The sequence below is a fragment of the Podarcis gaigeae genome (genome assembly GCF_964106915.1).
Source record: "Podarcis gaigeae genome assembly, chromosome: 10".
Classification (NCBI taxonomy): domain Eukaryota; kingdom Metazoa; phylum Chordata; class Lepidosauria; order Squamata; family Lacertidae; genus Podarcis; species Podarcis gaigeae.
Window position 1 is genome coordinate 45,910,289 of NC_139686.1, and position 27,422 is coordinate 45,937,710.

Sequence of the window (27,422 nt, forward strand, 5' to 3'; positions counted from 1 at the left end):
CACTTCCCACAATCATGTTTGTTGAGTGCTGACTACAACAAGGAGCATTGTGACACCTTAAAGTCTTAACACATTTGCTATGACACAAGCTTTTGTGGATTACTGTCCTCTTTATCAGATGTATGAAACATTATTCTGAGTTGCAGGTACTGTACATGCATGCATGGTTAGGGTGTGACAGAGGAAAATGAAATACTCAGTAGTACAAACAGTGATAATTAGATACTTAAAGGTAAAGGGACCCCTGACCATTAGGTCCAGTCATGACCGACTCTGGGGTTGCGGCGCTCATTTCGCTTTATTGGCTGAAGGAGCCGGCGTACAGCTTCCGGGTCATGTGGCCAGCATGACTAAGCTGCTTCTGGCGAACCAGAGCAGTGCACGAAAACGCTGTTTACCTTCCCGCTGGAGTGGTACCTATTTATCTACTTGCACTTTGACGTGCTTTCGAACTGCTAGGTTGGCAGGAGCAGGGACTGAGCAACGGGAGCTCACCCCCTCATGGGGATTCGAACCATCGACCTTCTGATCAGCAAGCCCTAGGCTCTGTGGTTTAACCCACAGCGCCACCCGTTATTGATGCCATAGACCAGGGACATCCAACTCCCAATAGACTGCGATCTACTCACAGTATAAAAAAACTGGCAGTGATCTACCCATTGTCATTGGATGGACCAAGGTTGTTGAGCATTTTGGGGAAAGGCAAAATTGTTGTGCTTTTTTAAGGAAGCCACAGTGGGTCCCCCCCTTTTTGGGGGGAGATCACTGAGGGGCCAAAGATATACCAAGATCTACCAGTAACACCCCAAAATCTACCAGTGCATCACAATCTATCTGTTGGACATGCCTGCCATAAACAGTCTGGCATTGGTAAGACAATTAACACATACAATGTGCTGAAAATCCTTTGCCTCAGTTCTTTCTACAAGTGATAGCACTGAACCCCTGTGTGCATTGTAATTCAGTGGTTTCATTTTGAAGTTCCCTTTTGAAGTTTCTTTGTTCCAGGACAGCCGCTTAAATGTCACTTGCAGAATCTTTGAGAAGCTTGAAATGTTCCGCCACTGGAGAAAGAATGTTGTGATTTCTGATGTCAGATTTGTCCTGTGTAGAATGTAGAAGGACATTGTGGAGTTCCCTCAGTTACTCTTGGGGACAAGGGCCCTGTAAAATGTGGTGGACAGCTTCTCCTCATCCTCCTGTATGTAGTTGGATGTGTTCCAGTGATGACAGAGCCTCCTTTGCTGGTCTTTTAAACTATGACAAAAGTATTCTTTCGGAGGCTGTGTGTGGCATCATACTTTGCATGACTGAGACTATGTGGTAAATGATGCTGATTGATGATTACCTCAATTTCAGTGTGGTGGCTGAAACACTGTCTGTAAAAACCGAATCACAACAACAACAACAGCAACAACAATTTATTATTTATACCCCACCCATCTGGTTGGGTTTCCCCAGCCACTCTGGGCGGTTTCCAACAAAAGATTAAAAATACATTAAAACATCAGTCATTAAAAACTTTCCTAAACAGGGCTGCCTTCAGATGTCTTCTAAAAGTCAGATAGTTGTTCATTTCCTTGACATCTGGTGGGAGGGCGTTCCACAGGGCGGGTGCCACAACAGAGAAGGCCCCCTGCCTGGTTCCCTTTAACTTTGCTTCTCACAGTGAGGGAACTGCCAGAAGGCCCTCGGAGCTGGACCTCAGTGTCCGGGCTGAACGATGGGGGTGGAGACGCTCCTTAAGGTATACTGGGCCAAAGCTGTTTAGGGCTTTAAAGGTCAGCACCAACAGTTACCCCATTCTGGACCAGGGAGTCCTCCACACCTGCCCGCCTCTTGTCCCCCCAAAACAGTATTTCAGCCTTGTCAGGATTCAACCTCAGTCTGTTAGCCACCATCCATCCTCCAACCCCTCCAGACACTCACACAGGACCTTCACCGCCTTCAGTGGTTCTGATTTGAAAGAGAGGTAGAGCTGGGTATCATCTGCATACTGATGAACACCTATCTGGAAGACATCCATTCAGAATTCACGTTTGTTGTTTAGTCAGTGCAGTCTATGGCAGTGTGCAGGGAAGATTGTGGCTGTGTGCTGATGCACTGGTCAGTATCATGAAAGAAATACTCATTGAGTCCTAGAGAAAACCCTCTTAAGTCACCACAGAATTGCACCATAGGTGTAGATTAAGTAAGGCAGAAGGGCAGGTCCCCATGAAAGAAAGACACTTCTGCCTGTGTGGCTGGACAGATTCACAATATTGCTAGCTGAGTTCAGGGTGTTGTTTGGGTGTGTGAAATGGTTATTGCTCATTAGCTTTCAGAGTAATAGAGGCGAGCTGATCAAGCGAGATGCTTATTAATCCTATTACTTGGGGAAGGATTAAAATCACAGCAAGAGCAGCTACCACCTCAAGTGGCCGTGTGGATTGAATCAGTGCTGTCTAAGACCATGGCAGCAACTGTAAACAAGAAAAACGAAACAGGGCACAGTCAAGAAAAGGTGTTGAAAGAGAAGGAAGAGATGAACAACTTCTCAAAAATAGCTCTTAACCTCTCCACTAGTCTCACATATGCAGCCTCCTTTGATTTTGGTGCAGGCTTGAAACTCAGTTGCAAAATAGCATGCAGCTCTCTGTACCTCAAGATTTGCTACCTTTCTTCAGCCTCCCTCACCTTGTGTCCCTGGTCCATCGTCCTTCATCTCCCTGTTTTCTCTGCTCTTTTCCATCCTACAAGACTACTTTACCTTTGGTTCATGTTTTTGACTCCATTTCCCATGTTGCACTGCTCCATCCGCCACTTCCTCCCCCCACTGAGCTACCTGCCATTGCTTCCTTATTAGATGGATGACCCCCCCCCATGCTGTCTGTCTACCTGTAGGTGGAGGAAAGGGAAGAGGGAGGCTCTCCTGAGGCAACAGGATCCTCCATGCATTCGTGCTGTGCTCATGGTGGACTGGATCATGCCCATAATATCTATCGAAATGTCTGTTCACGAAACAAGAGCACCTCTTCAGTGACATAATACATGGCCAATGTTTGGAAGAAAACACCGTATTTTTCGCTCTATAAGACGCACCAGACCACAAGACGCACCTAGTTTTTGGAGGAGGAAAACAAGAAGAAAAATATTCTGAATCTCAGAAGACAGAACAGCAAGAGGGATCGCTGCGCAGTGAAAGCAGCGATCCCTCTTGCTGTTCTGGCTTCTGGGATAGCTGCGCAGCCTGCATTCGCTCCATAAGACGCACACACATTTCCCCTTACTTTTTAGGAGGGAAAAAGTGAGTCTTATAGAGCAAAAAATACGGTGCCCACATTTTGCTTTTTATTTATCTATTCTAGGTTAGATTTCGACATCTAAAAAAAGCGCCTTGCACTTATGGCCTGGATATGTTCAAGGCTGACAGTAGCTGCTGAAGTTTCATCATTTTAAAGAGAGTTTAAAAGAAAAATTGCAGGGTCTGGGAGGTAGATATTTATTATAAAGCAGTGCAAGACAGCAAGCTGTAGGGCAGCACGTGGAACCAATAAAGGTCCAATTACAAAACCTTTGCTTCTAGCCACACTTTTCACTTATGTAAGTTATTGATTATACTTTCATGAGATCATAATCCAAAGGTTGTTCTTTGGTAATGGTGTGCTAGAGGAGTTTTATCCCAAACTTCAAAGCTGTCTTCTGAGCCTTAAGAACAAAGGCCTCCCTAGTTTGAAGCATGGCCAAAATGACCTTGCATGTTCAATTCATGCTTCCTACCATTCATAGGGGTCGGGGCTCCTCTCCATCAGCTGTGAACTCTTCTCTCATCACATCAGGTAAACTTCTGCCTCTGACAGACAAAAATCTTTAAGTATACATTTTTAATTTACAGCGATGCCACTCGGAAACCTGTATATTTACACACGGTTCTAAAGACGTGTTTATTTATTTTGCCTCAAAGGCTCGTTCCCTTTAATCTTGCAAATGAAAAGAAAATTGCAGCAGGCTTGACATGATTTGTTTTTCTCCGCAGCAGAGAAAAAGTATAAATAAATAGGTGAGAATCCATCTTTTGGGTTTTGCACATCATCTTCTTCAAGTAACATTGCTGGCTTAAGGCTACAATCCTTAAGGCTATATTTGCCTGGGAGTAAGCCCTGTGGTAATAAATGGGATTCACATCTGAGTAGACAGGCATGTGCTTGTTTAGTAATAAACTACTTCCCAGCTGCAATCCCCCAATATGATCTCTCTTGCCTTTCAGAATAAAATCTCTATGTGTATTCTTCAAAATAAAACTGCAATTTGGTACGCTCCCAGAAAAAAAATGTTCTGTGTGCCTTTCCCTCTTTTACTGTTTTATTGGCACACCTAGTTGGAAGAAAATCTGGAATGTGCAAAAGAAGTGATAGTTTAATTGTGTGTGAGAAACCTTCAAACTTTGATGGAGGAGGCAACTCCTGTATTTTTCAAGGGCCATAGCTCCGGGACTGACAATCTGCTTTGCAAGCAGAAGATTTCAGGTCCAAGTCGCGGCAACTCCAGGTAGGACTTGGGGAAATCCTGTTGGGAAACCCTCCAGAGATGCCACCAGTCAGTGCAGACGCTGCTTTGCTAATGGTCTAACTCATTATAAGGCAGCTTCCGATGTTCCTCTATCTTAAGAATTGTGTAGAATGAAAACTCTGTGAGGCAGCCTTCAGTACTACTGCCTTCAATACTACTGTGATATCAGCAGGCATGGCACTAATTCCCAACAACATCTCAAACCTGCTTGTAGACATCTGTAGTGCGTACACTCTCAATTGGCCTGAAAGGAACAACAAGTGGCTGTGGGTATATGCAGAAAACAGCATCTCCTGATTTGCAGTACAGGCCTCTCAGGTGGAAAGAATCTACTGGCCATAGTCTGGAGCAAGAAGATCCTTGCACCATTCCTCTTACAGCTGGGTAACAATAGCCACAAGTGTGGAATAAAGCAATTGCTGAGCTAACCCCCTAGCCCAAGCTACAGAGGTGGGCAAACTTTTTTTCTGTTGAGGGCTGCATTCCCTTAGGACTACTAGGACTACAGAGACCTGGGTTCAGATCCCCACTCAGCCTTGAAACTCATCATCCTTTTACCCTAGCTCTCAGTGTAACCTACCTCACAGGGTTGTTGTACAGATAAGCTTGGCAACTTAGTATGAGTCCCATGGCTTTCCCTTAAGAATGACTCAGCCTGGATCTTCACCTATTCTGTGTCGGGATTCCCAGCTACCTTCCAAAATGCGACGGCAGAATTACACAGTGGAAAGTAGCACTAAGATGGAGAGGCGAGCAGAGAGTTGCTGGTTTGACTCACCAATTGTTGTTTTCAAACGATGAAGAACACATTGTTTTAATCACAAAGCCCATTATAACCTGGGTTTTGATATAATTAAAACATCAAAGCTGAAACAATGAGAAACAGACAGTACGGCCGTAGCTCTGATGCCATGGCTTCATAGGGATCGACAGGAAACAAAGCAATTATTTTTCTTCTGAGCAGACTATTTTGTTTTTAAAACAAGTGTTCATAAACAAAGTTGTACAGACCATTTGGATAGTTTGCTTATTCCACATTGCATGGAAAACTGCATGCCTTTTATTAAAACCTACCCTTAAATTTAGCTGTAGTTTTCACCTCTTATCTCCTGTTTTGCTACCTTCCTATTCTGCACTGTATTTCTCTCAAATGTCCTTTATTGAGTGGAGCATTATTCCTCCATTAGGCAAATTCTCACTTGCTTACCAAGTACCAAAAAGTTTAAGGGCTTCAGTGCTACACAGAGGGGCAAAAGAGTAGATCTTCTGAGGGACAATTGACAGATTTTATTTTTCTATATCCCTTTTCCACTTCAACATGTGCCAATTTTTCTGTATAGTTTTTTAAATCCCTCTGCAGTTTGCTTGCCAACTATTCACCAGATATTGAATATCTGGTATTTCAATAAATGATGATTATACTTAGAGCAGACCTATTGAAATCGGTGGACTTCAGCCATTCTGAGCATGACTTAGTGGAACATCACCCAGTATTTAATATCTGATGGTTGAAATTCAACAGTACTTAATAGGTGGCATGTAGCGCTGTGGGTTAAACCACAGAGCCTAGGACTTGCCAATCAGAAGGTCGGCAGTTTGAATCCCCACGATGGGATGAGCTCCCGTTGCTCAGTCCCTGCTCCTGCCAACCTAGCAGTTCGAAAGCACATCAAAGTGCAAGTAGATAAATAGGTACTGCTCCGGCGGGAAGGTAAACGGCGTTTCCGTGCGCTGCTCTGGTTCGCCAGAAGCGGCTTAGTCATGCTGGCCACATGACCCGGAAGCTGTACGCACCCTTGGCCAATAAAGCGAGATGAGTGCTGCAACCCCAGAGTTGGCCACAACTGGACCTACTGGTCAGGGGTCCCTTTACCTTTACCTAGTGACATTTTCACAGTAATCCACCCACCAGCCAGGAAGCAGAGGCGCTTAAGAGACTGAGGGTCCACCATTGTGTCTGTAGACTCATGCCAGCTGGGGCAGAAGGCAGGGATGGGTAAATCAGTCGGGAGCTATGCAGCAGGGCCAAAATTGGGTCCGAAGCCATCCAATGATGCCAGTGGGGCCAGCTTAGAATCCAGCAGACCTCAAGCAGACTCAACCTTCCCCATCCCCACCCCAACCCCCAAAATGTCGTGTTTAGATGTGTATTGCCAGCAGCAGGGACCCCATTAGAAGCATTTCTTCCCACCCAACATTGGGTGGAATAGGAGCTCTGGGGCAGCGTAGCTTCATGGGTAGAAGCCTGCAGGGCTGCACAGAGGGACACCCCTGTCCTGTCTAGTTCTCCTTTACCAGAGTGCCACACCAAACAATGAGCTTTCCCTGCTTCCCCCTCATGTCTGAACTCCTGTTGTTAACATTTGTCCTTGTTTTCTTTCTCGACCACCTGGGTCCTAGAAATATACTATAGGGACACAAGTGGCGCTGTGGTCTAAACCACTGAGCCTCTTGGGCTTGCCGATCAGAAGGTCAGTGGTTCGAATCCCCATGACGGGGTGAGCTCCTGTTGCTCTGTCCCAGCTCCTGCCAACCTAGCAGTTTGAAAGCACACCAGTATGGGTAGATAAATAGATACCACTGTGGTGGGAAGGTAAACAGTGTTTCCGTGTGCTTTGGATTCCATCATGGTGTTCCGTTGCGCCAGAAGCGGTTTAGTCATGCTGGCCACATGAGCCAGAAAGCTATCTGTGGACAAACGCCGGCTCCCTTGGCCTGAAAGCAAGATGAGCGCCGCAACCCCATAGTCGCCTTTGACTGGAGTTAACCATCGAGGGGTTCTCTACTTTTAGATTTAGCTTAGAAATATACTTTGCCCCTTCTGTGCCCCACCCCGTTTTATTCTAGTGCTGCTACTGCCCAGCACAAGGGATTTGGATTGCAGCCTCTGACAGTTGTCAGCTTATCAGATTTCTTATTTGATCCCTACCAAAATAACAACAATGAAGGGTGAATGAAAAAAAATTTTTTTGATGAAGGAAATGTCTCGTTAAAATTTTGAAGTACTTTATTCAATATATGAATGGCAATATGACATTCTGGGGTGGGGATAGGGAGGGTTGAGTCTGCCTGGGATCTGCTGGATTCTGAGGTGGCCCCACTGGCATCATTGGATGGCTTGGGACCCGATTTGGGCCCTGTTGCACAGCTCCTGAATGATTTACCTGTCCCTGCCTTCTGCCCCGGCTGGCATGGGGCTACAGATGCAGTGGTGGACCCCTCAGTCTCTTAAGACTCTTCAAGTATCTGTTTCAGATCTACCAAAAACAACAACAACTGAGGATTGATATCTCCACTGACATTACAAGTTCACTTAACAAAACATTCATGACCAACATGACTAACTTAGGTTTGTTGATTTCAAAGGGTCTAGTCTGGGAAGGACTTGACTGAATATAATTTGTGATGAACAAAGTAGTTTCCTTCGCATAAGTGTTCTTCTGTTCCTTTGTACTCTTACTTTAAATGGTGTGATTTTATTTTTAAATACAGTAGAAATGCAAAAAAATAAATAAATTACAATATCTGTAAATAACCAAAAATCCAATCCAATGTTCACTCTCCAATTCTATTACTCATGTTCAATTTCCAATTCTATTACACAGAGGTAAGTCTTCCGATGTTCATTGGAGCTTACTCGCTGATACATACGATTGCAAGCATTAGTTGTATTGTTCGCCTTAGACCAACATGAAGAACAAATAGCCCGATGTGATAAAAATTAACCTCTCTTATACATTCATTTTCTTGCAGGCTGAATACTTTTATGAATTCCTGTCCCTGCGCTCATTGGATAAAGGCATAATGGCTGACCCAACTGTGAACATCCCTCTGCTTGGGACAATACCTCACCAGGCATCAGGTTTGTGGATCTGTATGCATTTATGAGTTCAAAGATGGGGGAGTTGCAAGGAAATACCATATTTACTTAAATCTAATGCACCATCAAATCTAACGCGCACCCTAATTTGGCCAAAAAAGGCGTGCATTACATTCGAGTAAATATGGTAATTTTACGGTTCATAATGAATAAAAAATAATATTATAGTACAAACTGATCTGTAAGGGGAAAGGTTTGCCATAATGCTGAATATTTATTCTGTATAAATAATATGTGATCAAGAGAATGTGACTTCTCCTCTGAAATAGCTAATGAATAGCATCTTTTATGTATTTTCTCCGTACAAGCTAACCTTGTTAGTATTGCTAATGGGTGCAGTTTAGCAAAAGCCAGCCCAAAGTGCAAAGCATAAAATATATGTATGTTAAATGTGACTCCTACTCTCAATGCTTACAAAGGCGTTACTATTATAAGCTTTCGGCATCTCCGTAGCAGTAGCCAAATAACAGTTGGTGGTTCCAGTCAGCGGACATGAACGATGACGGGAGCAAAATGGTTTTCAAGGTGGTTTCTATCCACTTTACTGATGCACCAGACTGAAAAGGGTGTGTGGGTGTGGGTGTTTCAAAATTAGTGATTAAGTATTTAATTGCCAGGTGGCAAAGACCTCAAACTTTAAAAAGGCAGCAACAAGTAAACTTTGGCAACCAATAAGGTTCTTCATGGGCCTGGGGGGGGGGGGGAGGGAAGTGCTCAAGGGAAAAGTTTAGTTTTCTTACTGTATAGTATTTTTGTAAGAAAAACAAATGATCACACTGACAACAACAGGCAGAGGAGGTGAATAAAGGGAAATACACACAAACAGACATAATTTTATTTGCATGCCATCTTTCCCCAGTTCAAACCTGTGCCAAATTTACGTATAAGCTAAACAAGCTATAGCTTAGGGCCCCACTCTCCTGGGGCCCCCCAAAAAATTAAAGGGGGAAAAAACCTGGATGTACATTTCCAAAATATAAGATAAAAAACCTACATGCAGCAACAGTATTTTGTGTTGTGTAGGCTCCTATTTGTTATGTGCAAATGGCTTTAGGTACCCATTAGGTCCATAAATTACCATATAGCACATATTCAACAGAAAAAACAGCGACAATTTGTTGTTGACAAAGGACAGCTGGATATATAAAGGGCCCCATTACTTTCAGTAGCTTAGGGCCTCATCAAACCTAAATCCGGCCCTGGTTCAAACCATGCTCAAGGTGGCTTAGAACATGAATAAAATACGTAACTACAACAAAACAAAAGCAGTCATAAATAGTGAATAAAACATTTTTTTTTTAAATTACACAACCAAATTGAAGAATTTCCACATAAATCACAACAAGATCTAAAACAAAATACAAAAATGCAACAGCAATACTGGTGAGGCACATAACCTGCAGACTGCACTAGTGCAATACTGGCTATGCTTCTGCGAAGTTGTCATGCACATAGGTTACAATGCGTCTTGCACTGAGGCCAAAAGTGTATCTGCAATGGAGACAACCCATATCTCGAATCTCATACGTTGCAGCTGCTACATAGAATTGTTGGCCCCTCAGGAGGAATCTGGCAGATTCCCTCTTGGTGGCCATCCCACAAGGGCTGATTCACACATACATGTTTATCGCTTAAAACTGCATCGCTCCATGATTTATATCACTTAATGGCTCTCAGCTGAATGTGGGAACTGCCTCCAGTTGCAAATCTTTTGTCTGGGATTCTGGGAAAGGTCTGTGTCTGGTGTCGGATCTGCCAGAGCCCTTTCCCCACATGCAAGCCATTAACTTGGCTTTGCGACCATTGCATGCATCCATACAGTGCTGGTTTGTTTGTGTAGACTGCACGCTTTCCCCCAAATTGCAAGTTAATCGAGAGAGATACATATGGGAAAGGTCGTTTGCCCTTGCTGCATCTGCCCCCACAAGCTTGTCTGTGTCAGATGATCTGATAGCTTGGTAACCGCAAAAAGCTCTTGAACTTTTGCTGTCAAAGTTATCTCATGTTCCACATCTGAAAGGGATGAAAGAAGGAGCGAGCGAGCTTCAGGCCTGCAGAGCAGCAAAATCACGGAGCTGTGAAACACGATTTCCCATGCAAATCGGGCAAGACTTGTGGAAGGACCAGGTTTTGTGTGTTCTGAAGTTGCTTCAGCAACTGACCATTTTGGAATGCTGAAGCCCGGTGCTCAGTCTCAGCTCTCTTCCTCGTCCAGTCTTGGAAAGGGGCTCCTTGTTCCTCTCCTTTTGGGAGGTCTGAATGGAATGAAAGTAGGCTCGCTATAATTGTAGTTCTGGTGACTTGAGTTCCAAGACTGCTTTGGAGATGTAGACTTTGTTTCCATATGGCCAGCATGTGCAGACATACAAATATACTTACAGGCTGCGCTGCATAATAAGCCCCCGCTAAGTTAATACATATGGCTTGCAGTAGTATTATTCAGTAAGCTGAGTTTGAAATGTATGTGTGTGCATCGACATGACACATTAGTAATTCAGGTCTCAGCGGAGCCGGTTATTCTGAAACAATGCAGCTCAGCAAATAAGGTTTCTGTTGCCTATGAGTGGGAAAGAAACACCCAAGAATTTGACAGCTATGACCACTTTACTTCATGGCTCCTTTGAGCCAAATAAAAGTATGACATGGAACTGATAGACAATGGCATCTATAATGAAGAACGGTTTATGTTTTGTATGATGATGCTATTGTGTCTGTTTGCGATTAGTATTTGTTTGCAGAAACAGTGAGCTGATCACCGCCCCCCCCAAAAAAAATAGATTGGTGTTTACTAGCAGAATATCTTTATTAGCAGAGTATTTTGCAGTAAAATCATCAAAATGTGCTGTAAGGAGGGAGGGGAACTAATAGGTGCAGTTCCAAAAAGCATCAATGAGAAGCCGGTCATAAAGAAAGCAGATAAATGTCACTATTAATCTCAAGCAGCGTTCAAATGAAACAACCACAAAACAGCATTCCAAGGCTTTGGGGTTACCAGGCTTTTCTCCTCATTAAAATACTCCAGATTTACTGCCTTCCATTGGCTCTTTGTAGTTAAAAGAAAGTTTGCATTAAAGGTAGCCATCCCCATCTATTTGTTGCATTTAGAACACTTAACACCTTTGGTTTAAACCGGTATCTTTTATAGTTTTTCTCTCCAATTCCTTGGGGAAATGACAGAACTATCGCTTAACATAGCCATTTTTTTTGCTAAAAGATATGAGTACAAATAGAAACATTTAGACTTCACTGCTGCTTCTTCTCTGTTAACATTATGGAAGTTCCCTCACTGAGAGAAGTGAGGTTACAGGGGACTAGGCAGAAGGCCTTCTCGGTAGTGGCGCCCACCCTGTGGAACGCCCTATCAGATGTCAAGGAAATAAACAACTATCTGACTTTTAGTAGGCATCTGAAGGCAGTCCTGTTTAGAGAAGTTTTTAATATTTGAAGTTTAATTCTGTTTTTGGTGTTCTGTTGGGAGCTGCCCAGAGTGAGCAGGGTATAAATAATAAAAATTTTATTGTTATTATTATTGTTGTTATTATTAAAAAGGTAAAGGGACCCCTGACCATTAGGTCCAGTCGTGGCTGACTCTGGGGTTGCGACGCTCATGCGGCCGAGGGAGCTGGTGTACAGCTTCTGGGTCATGCGGCCAGCATGACTAAGCCACTTCTGGCAAACCAGAGCAGCGCACGGAAATGCCGTTTACCTTCTTGCCGGAGCGGTACCTATTTATCTACTTGCACTTTGACGTGCTTTCGAACTGCTAGGTTGGCAGGAGCAGGGACCGAGCAACGGGAGCTCACCCCGTCGCGGGGATTCGAACCGCGACCTTCTGATCGGCAAGTCCTAGGCTCTGTGGTTTAACCCACAGCTCCACCCACGTCCCCTTATTGTTGTTATTATTATTATTGCTTTTGTTACATTGATATTTACATTTAAAGCAAAGTATGGATTATGTTACTGCATTTATTTATTTTTCCATGATGCATCATACAAAGGATTTCTAGGCTGTGTACCATCCTGGTGTCAGACTGGTCAGACCTGCTTAGTTTCAGCAAGGTTTGCTGCATCCAGTGGCAGAGCGTCATGCTCCGGTACCGGGGGTGGGGGGGTGGGGTGTGGAGAGCAGGCAGGGGCGTGGCATGCCGTCTGCGGGGGCCAGCTGCAATGGCACCCCACCAGGATCGTGCTGCCGGGGGCGGTGTGCTCCCCCCGCACTCCTCTTCTTCCACCAGTGGCTTCATCCTGCATCTTCAAACCATTGCCCTGCAGCCGTGGTTGCACTGAAGAAACTAAAGTTGCAAACTTCAATGGGAATATATTCCATTGAACTCAATGGAACTTTCTTCTGATACGTATAGGACTGTACTTTAGAAAATATCTATATCCACGTGTGACAGAGCTGCCTGCTTATCCGGGGACATAGGAGGGATCTTATGTTGCAGCCCTGACCAATTCTCTTTAAGCATCACCCAGAACAAAAGAAAATGATCTGTCAGCCAAAGAAAAGTCCCGGCTGCAAACAAGATTGGAAATGTCCCGACATGGAAGGCTAAGATCATCCGCTCAATGAGTGCAGAGTGTGAAGAATTTTGTCAGTGTTGTTGAAAATGTTATTTTTAAAAGGAGACTTGACCGGTCCATTTCTTTATTTTAAGAATGGGAATATGAACTCAGAATAATTTAATGGTGGGCAGCAAGAATCCATTTATCCAGTTATAGGGTTACCCTATTGATTGTAACTTCCAAGGTTTGCTCACACTGGTGCACAAGGCAGTCATAAGAACACAAGGAAAGCTCTCCTTGATCAGACCGATACCTGTTTCTGACACTGGTTAGGTGTACATAAGCAGCACATAAGTGCCACAAAAACACTGCCTAAAAGCAGTGCCACTACCCTCACATGCCTTGTTGATAACTGACATCCCTTGGCACAATTAGTTGGGGGATGGACGGAGACAGAAGTTCCGTGAACTGTGTAGATGCAGCTTGTTTGACTCAAAAATCACCAGGGTACCACAGTGCATTGGACAGGATAATTGAATCATTAGCACCTACTGTAGCACTTTTGCAATATGATCATAGTACTGTGCTTGTTTTGCTTATTTATCGGTAGATTATCATTGGTGTGGAATGTCTTTTTTTTTTTGGATTTCACAGATAATCAGTAAGACCGTCTTTTATTTTCTTCACACTTTCTCCCCTTCCCTTTTTTTTAGTTGTCCAGGTTGGATTTCCCTGCCTTGGGAAACAAGATGGTGTGGCAGCATTTGAGGTGACGGTCATTATCATGAATTCAGAAGGCAATACTATACTCCAAACGCCACAGAACGCCATCTTCTTTAAGACTTGTCAGCAAGGTAACCAGAACCTGCCCTTGGAAGGGAAGTTTGTCTGTCTTGTCATTGTCCTCACACATCTGGGGAATAGCGGGTCACATTTGTCAGACCAGAAACAAGCTGAGACGCCATTTCTACTATGAATACAGATGAGGATGAGAGTTTTTTGGGGGAGGGCTACAGGGATGAGGGAGGAAAGGGGGAAAGTTCCTCAGTGCTACAATTCTACGGTCTTTAGGAGGGCATCTCAGGAGGTCCGGGGCAGCTAGAGGCTTCATAGGAAGGTTCCTCCACTCCACCCCTCCCCCAAAGGCAGCGGTGGGTTCCAGCAAAATTTTGTGAGATTTTGGTGAAATCTCGCCAGAAGCTGCCACCACTGCTACCACTTCTCCTCACCACTGGAGATGGTGGAGCAGCAGGGGCACTGCCTCAGCTCACCTCATGGGCAGGTGGGCCCTGCCGGAGCAATAGAATAGATCACACCTCCCTCTTTGAGAGTCATCTGACTTTGTAGATCCCATTCCATGGAAACATCTCTAGCTCTAGCAGAGGCAAATTTAGGCAAGTGCAACCAGTTCACCCACACTGGGCACCAAGCTGAGAGGGTTGCCACAGGAGGTGCCACAGCAATGACTTAGAGCAGAAGATGAGAAGCAGGGGGCACCCGAATTTTGGTCTCACACAGTTTGAAATCCCACCACTGGCCCTAGCCTCATCAATATCTGAGCTCCTACATTGGTGGGGCACAAAGGGAATGGATCAGGGCATTCCAATGTGAGGAGAATCATTAAAGGGAAAATAAAAGCCCGGGAAATGGATTGGGGTTTTTTGATAACACTACTTTCCTTTCACTCCTACCCTGTCAGAGAGCCCAGCAGGGTGTTGGATGTGGCAGCTCATTTGCCTTCAGTTCTCCTCTGAAGATTGCTGCCTCAGGATCTGAGGCTGTGAATATCTAGTTTTCTTGTACATTTAATTTGAGCATCTCAGTCAATGTATACTACCAAAATGTCCATCATTCGGACACTGGGATTAACTTCCTGGGCATATCCCACTGTTCCATCTCCAGTAGACTATGATACTCTTACCTCAGACTATAATCAGACTGTTCACACAACACATATTCAATTCATCCAATAATTATTACCATCTTCTTTGAAGCTGAATGTCCTGGAGGATGCAGGAACGGCGGGTTTTGCAATGAAAGGCATGTATGCGAATGTCCAGATGGATTTTATGGTCCTCACTGCGAAAAAGGTAATCGAAAGGCTTCAATTATTTCATGCGCTTTTATTTACACTGCGAGAACAGCCAAGCAGTCGCTGCCTTTCAAAATATTGTTTTGTAGAGATTTTCAGATGTGGCTTAGGCCGCTTCCAAAAATTAAATCTAAACGCATAAGAAAAATATTTTACGAGCTGTGGCTTCTCAGAAAACATAGATTGTTTACACAAAAAGATAAAGAAGTCTCCGCTGAATGGTTTAAAGGACGGAACAGGACTGACCAACAACTGAATGAGCGTCCATCTGGCAAAACATTAAGTAAAAGGCTGTTGCTAATGAACACTAGCTGTAAAAGTACCACAGTTATTTTACTCAGCTATTGTTACTGAAGAGAATGTCCCAATTTGATCATGAAAGCGTCTCCATCTGTGCGGAGGCACAGCCTGCCTGGGAGAGAGAGTGCAATAGCCTTTTCTCCTTTCCAGCGGGCCCTGTTTGCCAGAATCAGTTCAGATTTCCTCAGATCTGTGCCTTGTAAATCCCTGCCTGTAATTTGTCCCTGTTTTGCTTTTGGCAGGCATTTCTGCGTATCTCGATATTTATTTATTTTAGGTGAAGCACTCGTGCACCTAGAGTTATTCTTCCATCGTTATTAGAGGTTGAAGTGGTTTGCCTCTGAGACTGTAAGCAGGGTGTAAATATGTAAATGAAATGAAAATAAAAAGATTAACCATGCCCAAGCCCATGTCACTATAGACTCAGGGCAACCTGGCTGGACCCACATACTCCCTCACACATTATCTACATGCCAGAAGGAGGAAGCAGAATCACACCTACTACACTTGCCCCAAACCTGCCCACACTCACTGACCACAATTCCCAGCAACTATAGGGAATAATCAAACTGTAGAGTTGGAAGGGGCCGAGGATCCATAGCTAAAAATTCCAGATAGATGGTCTTTGTGATGATAATGAGAAAGGTCTCCTCTTCACAGCACATTGGTATCTATGCATTGGGGACCGGTAGTCACTTCTCCCATTTGGGTGTGGTTGTGTTTAGGCACAAGGATGAGCAAATTTAAACAACCCGCAAGTGTCGGGGGGGGGGCACGCAGATGGGACATCCTGTTTTTTTCTCACAAGGGAACAGCAGCCATTGGGGGAGCTGTGATCTTGCTCAATTTAACCATGCAATTTCCCCCATGAAAAGTGCTTTTGGGTGGGCTGCGATCTCGTGCGGCAACCCAAAACGCATGTTTTGCGGCTCCGTGCCCCCCCAAAAAAACAAATTGTGGTGCAAAATCATGGCTCTCTAAATGTCCGGCGAGGAAAATGAGATTTTGCTGTCATGGTGTTGGAGAGTATGAAATTACCAGTTTATATCCAATGCAGTGCTAAGTTAAAGTCAATTAGTGGTATACTTGTTCTTCTGCCTGCAGGACATAGTCACACAATAAAATGCGCAAGCAGGTAACTTGGTTGCATAGTAAACGGTGCCATCTGTTGAGCAATGAGTTTCCGCTGGCAAACTTGCTACATTGGATTCCCCTGTGGAGCGACATTAAAACTCACCTGTTAGCCATCGCGTTAGAGAGCATCTAACATTAGATATAGCCCACAGTTTTCTTCCATGGCAGAATGATGCCTAAAATGCTATTTGCATGACAGCATACAAATCAATATGGCTACCTCCTCACACACTCACACACATAAACAAATCTCACTACAGACAACCAAAGACAACCAACCACACCCTAGGCCACCCCCAACCTGTTTCACCACCAAGGAAATATAACAAGTGAATAGAAAGAGAACCCACACAAGTTACACTGACACAAAACCCCACACATACGCTAAGTAGAAAAATAAAAGAATTGCCACCCCACCCCAGTCACCATTCCCCTTTCCCCCTCTTTTCTTCCCAACCTAATACTCTGCATGCAACACTAATGTCTCACAACAAACGTAACTGATCTGTAGAAAATGCAACGTGAAAAAAGCGACAATGTGTGTATTTTTGTAAACTAAGAAATCTTCAATACAAATTGTGTGTGTGTGTGTGTGTGTGTGTGTGTGTGTTATTTGCAGAGACAGGTGTCTGAAAATCAAAGCTCAAGGGTTTTATTACACCAGATTTCAGGCACCTTCTACTATTTCTGAATTCATTTTGCCTGCAGAAGAGACAGTTCATCTTAAGGAGTCATATGAGTTGCAAGATAAAATGTGCTTTACGCTTTGAAGGTTTTGCCTCTCTGCATCAGTGCCAACATCTCACTATAGTGTTGATTCCCTCCATTCAGCTCTGTGTACTCCGCACTGCATGAATGGTGGACTCTGCGTCATGCCTGGGTTGTGTATTTGCCCACCTGGTTTCTATGGCATCAACTGCGACAAAGGTATGCTTTAAAAAAAGGGTTACAATGAGACCTGTGAGCTTTAACCATTCACTCAGTAGGCTAAGCCACCAAAGCTTTCACAGCAGATTTTTAAAAAACACACCATCACCTCCAGTTAATTGGGAGAACTGCAAACAAGAAAATTTGAGCAGTAAAAGTGAAGGACAGACAGCACAGCCTATCTGACAGTCTAGGAACGGGGAGGAATTTGATTCAGTTAGCATTTAAAGGCAGCTCTGCCCAACCCACACTTTCTGAAACAATATGTGAGCTGGAAACACGGCCATTTTTCGAAATCTGTGCTTCTCTGATTTTCGCGATACTGCTCTCTAGCCTGAAAAAAAAATGCATATACTGAGAAAAAATGTCCATTAAAACGCATATGTTCATGAAAATAGCATACAAAAAATGAAGTAGTAGGGAACCAAGATTGCATAAAAAATGTGTATATTAGGAGAAATTCACATTAAAATCCTGCTGAATTTTCATGAGGACTTAAAAAAATATTAATCTCATATTGATGGAGAAACATGGAGAACTGAAATTAAGGTTGGAAAAATGAAAAAAGGAGAGAAACCAGAACTGATTAGCACATCCTACCCGAGTCTCAGCAAAGCTTAACCTTAGAATGTGCCCCAATGATTCTGGGACAATTTCATTTTTCTTGTCGTTTGCCCTTTAGGATTCCAGTCTCAGCGAAGGCTGAGCACCACTCCTAGCAGCAAAAATTATATTTTCCTGCCATCACAGCTGTGGCTCTGATGAACATGCAAAGTTCATTCAAGGCTGTCCTTTTATTAAACATGGCAGTCTCTTGCATGCAAAAGAGATGCTGTACTGTACCTCTGAATCCACATTTGAGTGCATTAAATCAGAATATTACCCTTTTCTTGGGGCTTTGGTTTGATTGGCTTTTGAAAAGCCCCCAAACTTCGTTGCACCTTGCCAAAGCTATCCATTTCTGGTGGTGAAAGCCTACATATCCTGTCTCATACTTTTGCTTTGTCTTCCCCAGCAAACTGCACAACGACCTGCTTCAATGGAGGGACATGTTTTTATCCAGGAAAATGTATTTGTCCTGCAGGACTTGAGGGGGATCAGTGTGAAATCAGTGAGTCCCAATTTTATGCCCTTTTCAGCAGACCGAAAAGATTCTTCTTGAGGTACCAAAAGATGGTACAGGCAGCCAAAATGAGCTTTAGGTTTCACAACACTGGGCTGCCTGGTTTGTGGATGGGTGTTTATTAAGGATATAGAAGTCTTGGGGTAAGGGCAAATTGATGCTGAATGACCTGGGGAAGAGCAAAGCAGCCAATATCTCTTTTCCTGGAGGCCTCACACTCCTGCTAAGCTGTGGTATAAATATAATGTGCAAGCCAGGCCTCTATTCTGGGTACGAAGTCTACTGAGTGGGCGATGTCAGTATTTGTTGATCATGGGGGTGGTCCCATTCGCATCTCATAGGTAATAACTGCTGTTAAATCTGTAATCAACTCTAGTGGGGCTGGGCCGGATTTCACTTAAGGCAATAAATGCAGTGCTATCATCCTTTTTTTTAAAAAAAAAAAATCAATCATCCTTTTTTTTTTAATCATTTCTAGGCAAATGCCATCAGCCGTGTAGAAATGGAGGCAAATGTACTGGTAAAAATAAATGCAAGTGTTCCAAAGGCTACCAAGGAGATCTCTGTTCAAAGCGTAAGTGCACAATCAACTCGACCTTTTCCTAAAAAAAGCTTTTGCAGCAGATTCGGGATTTTGTAACGTTCGTGCTAAACAGTGGGTATGCGTTAGTGTGCCGCAGTGGAAGATCCTAAAACAAAAGGAAATACTTGGTTTAGATATTAACTGTAGGTGTCTTATTGCAGCCGTATGTGAACCTGGTTGTGGATCATATGGGATCTGTATCGAACCTAACACATGCCAGTGTCGAGAAGGCTGGCATGGAAGGCACTGCAATAAAAGTAAGTGGCATTGACAAAATATGACTCTTCGCCTCCATAAAATATGCAATCTGCATGGTATGGGTTTATTGACACCCTTTCCCCACCAATCCCATCTCACAGGGTTGCTACTAGGCACTGTGTACTCAGATCCAAGATGATTTAGCAGACTCTGGCTGCGTTTAGACAGCACTTAATCTACCCATTTCCTTACCTGATAATTTCGGCTTTTTATGTGAGCTTGCAGCGGACCCCCCCCCCCCTCTCTCTCTGGCTAACTAACCTCACAGGTTGTGAGGATAGAGTGGGAGAAGATAAAAATATAATAAATAAACTATAGTTTAAACGTTAGTCTCCTGAGATCATCTGTTAAGAGCAATTCATTATCTCTTTGTTTTTTCCCTGTGCCATGCTAAACAGCCATAGGGAGGTACCCCTCCACCATTCAAAGCCCAACTTTAAGATTACGTCTTCCTTTACTTTACCAGAATTTACTCAGGGAATCGGCTGGTGTTGGTGTCACCATATAGATCAGGAATATCCTGCATGGTACCTTCCAGACATTGTTGGACTCCGACGCCCATCAGCCCCTGCCAAAGCTCAGGGGCGATGGGAGTTAATCCCAATAACAAAGATGGCTACCACTGTTATAGGGAGTGAAAGGAGCCAACTGAGGGGGCTGGGGCCTCCCAAAGTTGATGGACTTTGCCATTCAAATGGGTGGGGGTGACACATCATAATAATATAATAATATTAATGTATTATTTATACCCCGCCTATCTAGCTGGCTTCCAACAAAGTATCAAAATGCAGTAATGCATCAAACATTAAAAGCTTCCCTAAACAGGGCTGCCTTTAGATGTCTTCTAAAAGTCTGGTAGTTGTTGTTCTCTTTGACATCTGGTGGGAGGGCGTTCCACAGGGTGGGTGCCACTACCGAGATGGCCCTCTGCCTGGTTCCCTGTAACGTGGCTTCTCGCAGTGAGGGAACTGCAAGAAGGCCCTCGGAGCTGGACCTCAGTGTCTGGGTAGAACGATGGGGGTGGAGACGCTCCTTCAGGTATACTGGGCTGAGGCCGTTTAGGGCTTTAAAGGTCAGCACCAACACTTTGAATTGTGCTTGGAAACGTACTGGGAGCCAGTGTAGGTCTTTCAAGACCGGTGTTATGTGGTCTCGGCGGCCGCTCCCAGTCACCAGTCAAGCTGCCGCATTCTGGATTAGTTGTAGTTTCCGGGTCACCTTCAAAGGTGCATTTGAGCACATTGCAGTGATAATCAATCATGTGATTGATTATGCAGGGAGGGGCTGACCTGGGGTCCCCCAATATTTTATTCTAGTTGCCACCCCTGTAGAACACTGTAGTGTCCCAAATATAAGCCGCACCCGAATATAAGCCGCACCTTTAAAATTGGGGGGGGGGGGGAGAAAAAAGAAAAATACACAAATATCAGCCACTCCATTCCTCTCTGCTCTGCTCCTCTCTGGGGGGGGGGGATGACTGCGCTGCGTTGCTGACGCGTTTCCCTTCTTCGCTCTCTCCCTTCCCAGCCTTGGGGGAGAGGATGGGGGCCTACGCATGGGGCAGGCACTGCTTTGCCGCACTCCTGGCGCTGTTTGCCCCACGCTCCAGGCTCCATACCGTAAGGTCATGAATATAAGTCTCACTTTAACTTTTCACAGTCAGAATTTGGGGGGGAAAGTGAGGCTTATATTCAGGCCAATACGGTAATCAAGCAAATTGCCTCTTGATTACTTGTCTGTAGATTTGTGACCAAGTACTGCAGGGTACAGAAGGGACGCGAGTGGCGCTGTGGGTTAAACCACAGAGCCTAGGACTTGCCAATCAGAAGGTCGGCGGTTCAAATCCCCGCAACGGGGTGAGCTCCCGTTGCTCGGTCCCTGCTCCTGCCAACCTAGCAGTTCAAAAGCACATCAAAGTGCAAGTAGATAAATAGGTACCGCTCCGGCGGGAAGGTAAACTGTGTTCCCATGCACTGCTCTGGTTCACCAGAAGCGGCTTAGTCATGCTGGCCACATGACCGGGAAGCTGTACACCAGCTCCCTCGGCCAATAAAGCGAGATGAGCGCCGTAACCCCAGTGTTGGTCATGACTGGACCTAATGGTCAGGGGTCCCTTTACCTTTACCTTACTGCAGGGTACACATGTCAAGGCAGATCCATAAATATAACGAGAAAAATCGCCTTTCGGAAATAAATGTTTGTCTTATGGTAGTACTGTGTGAATTCCGGCGCGAAGTCCATATTGAAATTTCCATGTGAAACATTCACAGTGAAAAGGGGGGGGGGCTGTATTTGTAGTTTCCTTGCTCTTGAACTGGGTCTTTTTTCAGGGTACGGAGCCAACCTGACAAATGGCCTGAGGCCCACAGGCACGAAGCACAGGCAGTACACGCCTTCACCGAAAAGGGCCGAAGAGAAGCAAGCGCCCCCTGAATCCAATTATATCTGGTGAACTCCAACATCTGAAACGTTTTATGTTACACAAAGTTCATAGCCTTCATTAACCTTTCATGTGTTGAATGTTAAAACGCTGTTCATTACATTTTAAGATTACTGGCCTGAATTTTACTAGCTTCGTTATAAACCACTGAGCTGATATTTACTATTCCTTTTAAGTTTTACTTCTCTAGCACAGTTATATAGGCTTCTTGTTTTCAGTGCTTTTTGGACCGGTTTCTTTTTTGTACTATATTTCAATTCTTTATTGACTTGGAGTTTTCCCCCCCCCCTTTCCTTGTAAGAAATTCCTCAGAACAAATTGATTATCCAAAATTGGGGAGAGATTTTGAAAACGCTGGCCTGGAACCCACAGTTTTTCCTGGATTTGTGTCTACATACCTTAAAAACAAATTTTTATTTTTTATTTTGGCACGATGCAGTCTTACATGTTCCGTTTAATAAAGGCAAAAGCTTTTTTTAATTTAAAGCCAATTCCCATTTCTGCAGCATGCTCTATTGAATACGGTGTAGTTGTGGCATTGAAACAATATAATATATTGGAAACAAAGTGGAACTATGAAGTATGAGCGCAGTCTTTGCATCGGCTTATAGCAATATAATATATTGTGTACACAAAACAGCTCTTATGTAATAAACATTTTTATACTGATTGTTATGTATGAAATAAAGATGCTGCTTTAGTTTTGTGTGTGTTGAGATGCTTGAGATGTTATCTGAAGGAGATGCACTGATCTTATAACTGTCTGAGGATGCTGTAGCTCAGGAACTTCTACATCAAGAAAGGAGTTGGGTGGGTTGGCTTCAATAAAACTTTCAAAACAAAACAAAAGTTCTTGGGGAGAGAGCAGAGTAAGGCTGTTGAGGAGCATGGTATGGGAAGCCTCCCCAGGACTAGGCTGAGCAACCTGGAGGGCTGCATTTGAGCCACGGGGTAGAGGTTCCCTAATCCTGTCATAAGTGATAACCGCCACTTGTTCTGGGTTCTTGGGGAACTCCTTTCCCCCTCACAGAGCTGCATTTCCCAGAGTTCCCAGGGAAAGGGGAATCGATTGGTAAACCGCTCTGAGAATTGTAATTCTGCGAAGGGAATAGGGGTCTCCACCAACTCTCAGCAGCCTTAACAAACTACAGTTCCCAGGATTATTTGGGGGAAACCATGACGGTTAAAGTGCTTTTAAAATGTGTGGTGAAGATGTGGCCAAAGACTTCGCATAAGAACATTCAAATAACATCCTGTAAAACAGGTCAGCATTTTTATTCCTAAATAGCAGTCAGTATTGGGAGAGAGGGCAGTGACTTCTCTAAAACCATTTTGTGAACTCACGGCTTTGGTGAGAGGTTGAGTGGATTTAAATGAAATTGGGGCTTGGACTGTGAATATGGATATAGGCCCAACATTGGCATGCATCATACCTGAACAAAGGTCCTTGTGTCTTGGTAGGACTTATCACTGATGCCTGTTTGGGCTTTCCTTCAAACTTTTGTTGTTTTGTTTTTCTGCATTGGGTCCCTGGATGATCCACCATTTTTATTTCCCACAATGCCCTGGAATGATGCTATGTGGTGAGAAATGTAAAGGATAGCTCCACTGAAGTACTTATGACCTCTGCCACTACCACCAGTTAGACCCATTGGGTTGCCAGTTTAAACAGTTTAGGGCTGAACACAGGGCACTTTGCTGAGGAATCCACAAACCCGGACCTCAATCTGCCTGCATATATTTGAACTGAGCCTCACAGGATGAGCATCACTTTTGCCACAGAATTCACTGCTCTGCATCTGGCATTCTGCATTCTAACATGGTGGTTCTTAACATGGCTACTTAACACTTGGCACTGGTGGAACTGAGGCTTGGCATCCCTTTCCCTTCCCAGAGAGTTGGCTGCCACATTTTATGGAGCAATCTTGGCTACTGTATGAGTGATTTGTGCTCTGGTTTGTTCTGAGTCATGATTATCCAGCAGCTCTTTTTCTGTTTATTTTAATGTCTTGTTCTCTTTTATAACTGATGAGCTGCCAGACTGAGCTTCTAACACATACCATAAGGCAATTCCCCCCCTCCTTGTTAAGGCTTATGTTTTTGAAGTTATGTGGAAAGCATTTACACCTGTGCAATAAAGGCATCCATGCGTCCTGTTTCTGTATTTTGAGATGGCGGTTCCTGCTCCCAGTTAGCCTTGAGTAAGGCTGAGATCCAATGCCTTACAAGGAAATAAGACCAATTGAACTAATTGGGGAATATTTCCAAGAATACCTGTATAGTATAGAGTCATAGGTGGTCCACTGAAACCAATGGAACAAGTTAGTCATAATCAATGGGGAACAGAGTAGTTCATTATTACAATTGACCCCCTGTTTTTAAAAACTTCTTAGGTGTATTCAGGCACAGGGATGATTGTCCTGGGTGAACATTTGTTAGGTGTGCAAAATTTCAACACCTGGTGCTGCCTCAATACAGCCATGGTTTTTTTCCACTGGAGCTCAGTTCTAGCACCTCTCAGGTGGGTGCCATTGCCATTCTGAGAGAACAGGGGAGGTGCACATGGTGAGTTCCAGCACCTCTTTTTCTAGAAAAATAGCACTGAATACAGCTACATGCTTCCGTTGCTGTGCTCCATTAAAAATGGCTTCTCCATGCAAACCTGGAAGTGAGCTCTCCAGACATTGGAATGACTCTTCTTTCCTTATCCCTGCAGCTGCGATATCCTGGGGAATGTGGAGTTGAATGTGTATACATACTCTTGTCCATTTCCTTCCCCTCTGTATGGTCACGGGCACTGGCAACCCACACTACACCACTGTACCGTACCGCTTCCTATTTTGCCTATTTCATTTATAGGCAAGGTAAATACAGTGGCACAGCTCTGCAACATGAGTAGGAGGTGGCCTGAGAAAGCAAGTAAACAACAGGTACTTGAGAAGTGCATTCTTGGTACAAAATGTATTATATTCCCCCAGCAGAATGAACTTCAGTTAACAGTGTGGGACAGGGGCAACACTGGGGATGACACTGTGCATAGGGCACCCCCAAACGGTGCCGGCATCCAACACTGAATGCACATTATTGCACAGTGTGTGCCTGTGGTTTTCATAGATAGGACTACGTGTTGGTAGTTACAGGAAGTGGCACGCAAGTGACAATGGATACCTATACACCAAAGACTAACTATCTGTCATAGAAAAAGGGGAGGGAGAAATGCTCCCTGGTCCATGACTGAAAAGCCATGAGGTTTATGACCTCACACTAAAACACATTATTGAGCCTCTTGTTTCCGCTTCCACTATCAGAGAATTAAACCATTAACACGAATTCTGCAGCCAACACCACATCTGTTCTTGACAACACTTCCTCAGAGTACTCTGGAACAAACATCGTTGGTGGACTGCGTCAATGGTTTCCAAACTGCTATACTATGAACTCTCAAATTGTTAGGTTTGTTTGAGGCCGGTGAGTCAGTCCTATGTTTTTGCCTAAAAGCTTCCTCATTTCTAGGCTTCCTAACGCTGGCAGTTGAGTAATCTCGCCACAAAGCTCCCATGAGCCACTGCTGGGATCTTAGCCACTAGTGGGGAATCATTGCTCAGCTAGGCTTAGACATCAAACTATTCCAAAAATCTGTGTCCACAGTAGCAGGATTCCAGCAGATTGTGGGGAGGTTTTATGGAACAGCACATATTTAAACTCCTGCATTACAATTTGTAAGTTTACCAAGATCTATCGAATTATATGAAACAAATAACAAACACGGCACTGGTCTAACATAGATTTTGTGCTATAGTTCATTCAATGTGGCTACTGTTGTAAATGGGTCAATAGGTGGAGTGCATTAAGGGGTGATATCTGTTCTAGCAGAGACGTCATGTAACATAAGAGAAGGAGAGGCCATTTTGGCCAGTTCTCCTTCCCCGCTGCAGCCTCTTGCGCCCCATCCACGCTACTATGGCAGGCCCCTGGAACAGATGGAGTGCAGGAGGATCATGGAACTGGCAAAAACCATCTTCCCTTTCTGCTTGATTAGTGGACACTTCTGCTAGTTCAGAAGCCATTGCACAGGTAGCATGGACACACCCACCACACTTGCAGGCAGTTTGTCTGTCTGTCTGTCTGTCTGTCTGTCTGTCTCTCTCTCTCTCTCACACACACACACACACACACAGAGAGAGAGAGAGAGAGAGAGAGAGAGAGAGAGAGAGAGAGAGAGAGACTGTTCCTTTACTTCAGAGACAGCAGGCTTTTGAAGTTGCATTTGTTTGCTTTTTAAAGTACTGTATATGTATTATATATTGCATAATCTATTGTTAACACATAGAGTGATGCGGGTGGCTCTGTGGGTTAAACCACAGAGCCTAGGACTTGCCAATCAGAAGGTCGGCGGTTTGAATCCCTGCGACGGGGTGAGCTCCCGTTGTTCGGTCCCTGCTCCTGCCAACCTAGCAGTTCGAAAGCACGTCAAGTACAAGTAGATAAATAGGTACCACTCCAGCGGGAAGGTAAACAGCGTTTCCGTGTGCTGCTCTGGTTTGCCAGAAGCGGCTTAGTCATGCTGGCCACATGACCCGGAAGCTGTACGCCGGCTCCCTCGGCCAATAAAGCGAGATGAGCGCCTCAACCCCAGAGTTGGTCACGACTGGATCTAATGGTCAGGGGTCTCTTTACCTTTACCTTATTGTTAACACAAGTGTGTGTAGGGGGGACTTCAGTAAATGACTAGATAGTGGCATGATAGGTGCATGAACAGACTCTAAAGAAACACGGGAAAGGCTTTTTTCTGTTTACGGAGGGGGAACTCAGTCCAAGACTTTGCAGCTCATTAAGGGAACACATTCAGTACTGGAGTCACAAATTCTTTTGCTCTGTCTTTCTCCGGGTGATGTCTTTCCTTTCCACCGAAACTTGTTGGAGTATCTCTTGAGACCACCCACAGACCAAGAGAGATGAGTTATGCTAAGCCTGCACAGTATCTTGAGGATTTGAGAAAAAATACGAAAACAGTTTATTTCTGTGTATTTAGACTGAAACTCCTTTTGATCACTCAGACAGTTCTGTTTTGCTTGAGAAGGACCAATCAATTTTCTCTGGCAGCAAATGAAAAAACAAACATCTAAATCAAAGGGAGACACGCATTAAGCAGAGAAAAGACAAGGACAGAGCACATGGCTTATTAAATATTTGGACAAATGTTCACTCGCTAAGTGGCTAGGAAATATCCTCATTTAACACGAGGAAGAGACTGAAATTTTAGCTCTGAACTCTGCCTACTCATTTCAAGAGGTTTTGGCTTTTTAAAAAGGAATCTTCAAAAACAGAAAAGCAAATGGGAGGCACACTATCCTAATGGAAACTTTAATCAGAGCTCATCGTGCCATTTGTTTTTGATTGCCCTTGCTTTTGTAACAAAGCATTATTTGTTCCTTATGCGGCCCCTCTGGGGTTCTTTTTAATTAGCAAAAGCAGAGGTAAATAATTAAAGTCAAAGACGTGGATGTAACTAAAAAGAGATGCTGTCAGCATCTTGTTGCCGAATTCTAGGCAACAGCAAAAGGCAATATGGGAACGAATCAGGGCATGAGGTAAGGAGAAATCTCCTTAATTCTCTGAAACTGACCGCAC

The 27,422-nt window shown here is 44.1% G+C and overlaps 1 protein-coding gene across 1 annotated transcript in view; it reads left to right on the top strand.

Annotated features, from left to right (window-relative positions):
* Positions 1-22,491, top strand: part of WIF1 (WNT inhibitory factor 1) — a 40,027-nt gene extending 17,536 nt beyond the window's left edge. The window contains exons 3-10 of the mRNA XM_083699423.1: positions 8,302-8,410; positions 13,648-13,788; positions 14,929-15,024; positions 17,292-17,387; positions 18,403-18,498; positions 18,989-19,084; positions 19,255-19,350; positions 21,682-22,491. Of these exons, the coding sequence (XP_083555549.1) occupies positions 8,302-8,410; positions 13,648-13,788; positions 14,929-15,024; positions 17,292-17,387; positions 18,403-18,498; positions 18,989-19,084; positions 19,255-19,350; positions 21,682-21,803 (852 nt within the window). The 3' untranslated portion in view covers positions 21,804-22,491. The remainder of the gene's footprint in view (positions 1-8,301; positions 8,411-13,647; positions 13,789-14,928; positions 15,025-17,291; positions 17,388-18,402; positions 18,499-18,988; positions 19,085-19,254; positions 19,351-21,681) is intronic.
* The last annotated feature ends 4,931 nt before the right edge of the window (positions 22,492-27,422 follow it).